Genomic DNA, 4,246 nt, shown 5'->3' with positions numbered 1-4,246 from the left:
TGTGTGTGTGTGTGTGCGCGCGCGCGCGCGCGAGTGCGCGTTGTCTTGAAAATACTCTTTAAATGTTCAGCAGATTTACAACGAAAAAGATAAATGTGTACATCGATGCTGCCAGAGAATCACACTCAAACTGGATGAGGTAATGCAAAAAAAATAATAAAATAAATTTAAAAATACTTGTTATATGTGAGATGTGACATGAAGGTGATAAATTTATTCTAACAGAAGTTTTTTCTGTTGCTGGGTGGAAACAAAAAACCGTGCGCCGCCCGGGAATCGAACCCGGGTCGCAAGAATGGGAATCTTGCATGATACCACTACACCAGCGGCGCAGATACGAGAGGAGGTGACAATAGGATTTACATACTTTCAAGACATTGATTTAACCATTGTAGCGTTGTATATGATGACAAATGTTTCAATATTGCTTGTAAGGATAATACTGTAAGATGAATGCAACACGTGCGATAGCAGGTAAACCGCAAATAGGTGATTTGACCGACGTTGGTACTTTTATTTGGAAAAGAACGGAACTATTAACTACGTTAGAGTGGACTTTTATGCTGAAAGTGCGTGGGATATATTTTGCTTCCGGGAAGCGTCTACGGTTTCGGATAGATAGCTAACCCTAACCCTGACAACTAAAGACGATAAAGGATATAACGGACGGACATAGTGTTAGGCGTTGCAAATCGTGTAGGTATAAAGGTTTATATAGATTAATGTAGAAAGTATTAACTGGGAATGCATTGCTCTGTATTATAATGCTAGTCTTGATCTTTCTGATGCTTCTGTGATAGCCACATAGCAGCTAATAACACACTAACTATGTGATATAATGTTGTCTTGTTATAACAAGCTAACTTAGCAGCTGTCTTTGAACTGCATGTTATCAGGACTACTCCCCCGTCTGTATGTAATCTAAAGTCGGTTGCTGGCCCATGTTTACCAAGCTAGGCTAGTGTGCTAACAAACTTTCTAAATCTCGCTGTAGCCGTTGGTGTTTAGTATGTATTTCAGTGAGCATTTAAGATTCATAGTTTCCATCAACTCCACACAGAGTGTCCACTCGGTCATGTCGGGCAGGAGCACCGGTGTGGAGTGGGTTGAGACGACCGAGGAGGTTGTTGTAACAGAGTGCATTCCCCCTGAAAACAACACACCTGCAGGTAACCTTATGACACGCTTTGATATTTTCACATTTAAACTGATGATATGACATATTTTCACATTCCTAAATATTGTCTTTGTTGTTCTAGTGATAGTTCCTGTTTTAGAGCCAGTAGAAACGCCAATTCAGAAGTTACTGGACACTGTGGGACATGGAGAGAACCCGGAGGCCGGTGGTGTCTTTTGTAAGCATCCTTGGGCATAAGATAGGGTGACCAGATTTCTCAGACAAAATCCGGGGACATTTTCAGCTCAGAAGCATATATACCTCAAAAACACGTCATGTTTTTATTTTTTTTTTACTTTAAACGGGGACACTAGACCTAAAGCCGCTAAGGTCTGATCCTAGAATCGCCCCAGCTGCTACTTCATACTTATACTCCACTACACCTGAGAGGGGAATGTTGTAATGTTTACCTACATTCATCTGACAGTTTTTGCTTTATTGCTTTGGGCTTGTTTATGCTCATTGAGTATCGGATTCAATAAAAACTATTGAGAAAAGATTTTCCTTTGACATTGACCCAGTAGTAAACAAAATTACTGCAGTCGGCAGCAGAGAAACAAGCTACAATGTAAGTTAATAGAATAATTGTCTAGCTTGTATTTACGTTCATAAAAGTGCTCGCTTTGCTGCTGACAGACTCAGATTAATATTCTAAGTGTCTGACATGATGGAAAGGAATTCTAAGGAGGTCGACCTTTCTGTTAAAGATTAAGATCCTTTTTTAAAACATAAAAGTCAGCGAAATTGCGTTCGCTAAACCCACCAGACTCCATGTAAATAATCAGTTATTTTAGCAGCGTAAAATACGGCATGCTAAAGTCAATGTTTTCTTTCTTTCATTCCAATTTTGGGTCTGTCAGTGACAGTGAAAACCAGGGACATTTCCGGGGACAGATCCAGCCGGGGGACAGGTCACCAAAACCGGGGACTGTCCGCGGAAACCGGGGATGTCTGGTCACCCTAGCTTAAGACACAGTTTCCACATGATCTATAGACACAAACTAAAGACATAAATATGTCAGAGGACAGCACTGATGTTGTTTTATTCCTCCACCTCCTCATTCCCCATCATTTTCCTCTTCTTATGAGAAGTTTCCTTTCCTTTAACGAAAATATACTGTAAAATGAGACATGGCACTGTAACAAAAGATTAAATGTCACAACTGACTATATAATCATCCCATTGAGCTACACATCTGAAACTTACAGAAGCCTGTAGAATACAAGTAGGTGCCGTAGTTAAAGGTTTTATTGTAGACAGACTTCTAAATGTGCCATATTAATTTGCATGTTGGGTAAATATGTGTGTTAATTAGGTTTCATGAAATGAAATTTCAAATACTGTGTCTTTTTTCTTCTGTTTGCCAGGTTGTGAGGAGTGTCTGCCTCTCTTCCAGGACCAGAGTGATCCCGCTAACATTAACGGACCGTCTTTTATTCTTGACTTTCCATCGAGCAAGGGTCTTCCCCAGAGGGCCCTCCTCACTCTTCCCTATGGCCTCATGGTAGGCAGATCCAGTATTCCCAGTGCTGGCATTGGGGTCATAAATCATGGACCAGTAGTGTCTCCGGGAATGCACTTTGGACCATATGAGGGAGAAGAGACAACGAGGGAAAACGCAATTGCAAGTGACTTCTCCTGGGAGGTGAGCTTGGATTTGATTTGTACAGTTATCTAAATACTTCATATTGCGGTTGTGTGTGTGTGTGTGTGTGTGTGTGTTTTTTGTCTTGAAAATTCTCTTTACGTTTTCTGCAGATTTACAAAGAAAAGGATAAATATGAGTACATTGATGCAGCCAGAGAATCCCACTCAAACTGGATGAGGTAATGCATTCAAATCTGCTATTTTGACTGTTTCGCTATAAGTCCCAAATTTAATTTAAAAGAATATTTAACCAAATTAGCATTGAACTTCTAAATCATTCCCATAGTCGCGATGGACAGCTTAGGGGGAAAAAAGTATTAAACTCAATGCAGCAAATTGTCTTTTTTTTTATTCCATGCATTCTTTTTCTTTGTCAAAACCTGGCACCTACAATACATTACCCACAGTGCAACTCAACCGGCAGCAGTTGAGTCAGAGATTTGAGTGGGTTATGCACGTGTATTCATTTCAGTTTGTTTCTTATTGGACCGTAGGCGCTGTCCTTTTCATGTCGCAGATGGTGGTGCATTTAAAAATCTGCCCATGTTTATATTCTACTTCTCTTCTTACGCAGGTACGTCAATTATGCTCGTAATAAAGACGAGACAAATTTGTTGGCGGTCCAGTACAAAGACAGCATCCTTTTTCATTGCTGTCGTGCCATACACCCTGGAGACGAGCTCATGGTGTGGCCCAGCAGCAAGTTTCTCAGCCATTTTAGTGAAGCTTGGACACAGGTGTGGGTTATGAAGTTGAATGCATCAGGTACCTTTTGCTATCCAAGTTTCACTAGTCACAGACATTAGATATTTTGAAGCCATTCTTTGACTATTTTTACATTCTTACAATGCTTATTATTATTATTATTATTATTATTATTATTATTATTATTATTACTTTTAAATCTGGTCAATTTAAGTTGACACAATATTTTTCACCTTCTTTCCTACATTGTAGAGAGTAGCACAGCTGCGACATCTCAGGTCTTCCTGTGCTCCCACTGTCAGCTGTCCTTCACCACAGAGTCCTTCCTCCAGCGACATACAGAAAATGTCCACATGCAGCCTGAAGCGGACTGCACAGCACCAGCTGCTGAGACCGTTGAACCGGAAAATCTCACATCAAATGTTGAATCAGGTCACACTTCAGCATCCCTGGTGGTATTGCCTGTTGATCCTGTCGAGTCCAAAACATGTGGTGATTGTGGGAAGATTTTCAAGCAAATACCTCACCTTAGGAGGCACAAGCTTTGCGTCCACTCAAACAAACGTCCCTACTGCTGCCCACAGTGCCGGCGGAGTTTTAGCCAGGCATCTGGCCTAATCAGACACCAACTAGTTCACAAAAAGCCATCTGCGATAAAAGAGACAACCATTGTTCCTAATCAGGAAAGGATTCTGACGGAGAAGAAAGAGAGCTTG

The 4,246-nt window shown here is 40.9% G+C and overlaps 1 protein-coding gene and 1 non-coding gene across 4 annotated transcripts in view; one reads left to right on the top strand and one right to left on the bottom strand.

Annotated features, from left to right (window-relative positions):
• The window catches only part of prdm9 (PR domain containing 9), a 6,783-nt gene that overhangs the window by 556 nt on the left and 1,981 nt on the right, over positions 1–4,246 (top strand). The window contains exons 2-8 of one of the 3 annotated variants that reach the window (XM_032502296.1): positions 71–139; positions 1,061–1,169; positions 1,260–1,355; positions 2,546–2,823; positions 2,937–3,004; positions 3,400–3,590; positions 3,783–4,246. The exon at positions 3,783–4,246 is cut by the window's right edge and continues 1,981 nt beyond it. In XM_032502296.1, coding sequence (XP_032358187.1) covers positions 1,076–1,169; positions 1,260–1,355; positions 2,546–2,823; positions 2,937–3,004; positions 3,400–3,590; positions 3,783–4,246 — 1,191 coding nt within the window. In that variant the 5' untranslated portion in view covers positions 71–139; positions 1,061–1,075. Of the gene's footprint in view, positions 1–50; positions 140–563; positions 697–1,060; positions 1,170–1,259; positions 1,356–2,545; positions 2,824–2,936; positions 3,005–3,399; positions 3,591–3,782 lie in introns of those variants that run through there. The other 2 variants (XM_032502294.1, XM_032502297.1) reach the window with 2 other exon arrangements.
• trnag-ccc (transfer RNA glycine (anticodon CCC)) lies at positions 262–332 on the bottom strand. The gene has a single exon. It is a non-coding gene; the product is annotated as a tRNA-Gly (tRNA).

The sequence above is a fragment of the Etheostoma spectabile genome, chromosome 21 (assembly GCF_008692095.1).
Source record: "Etheostoma spectabile isolate EspeVRDwgs_2016 chromosome 21, UIUC_Espe_1.0, whole genome shotgun sequence".
Lineage (NCBI taxonomy): Eukaryota > Metazoa > Chordata > Actinopteri > Perciformes > Percidae > Etheostoma > Etheostoma spectabile.
Note: the sequence above shows the minus strand (reverse complement) of the source record. Positions and strands in the feature narration are given on the sequence as shown.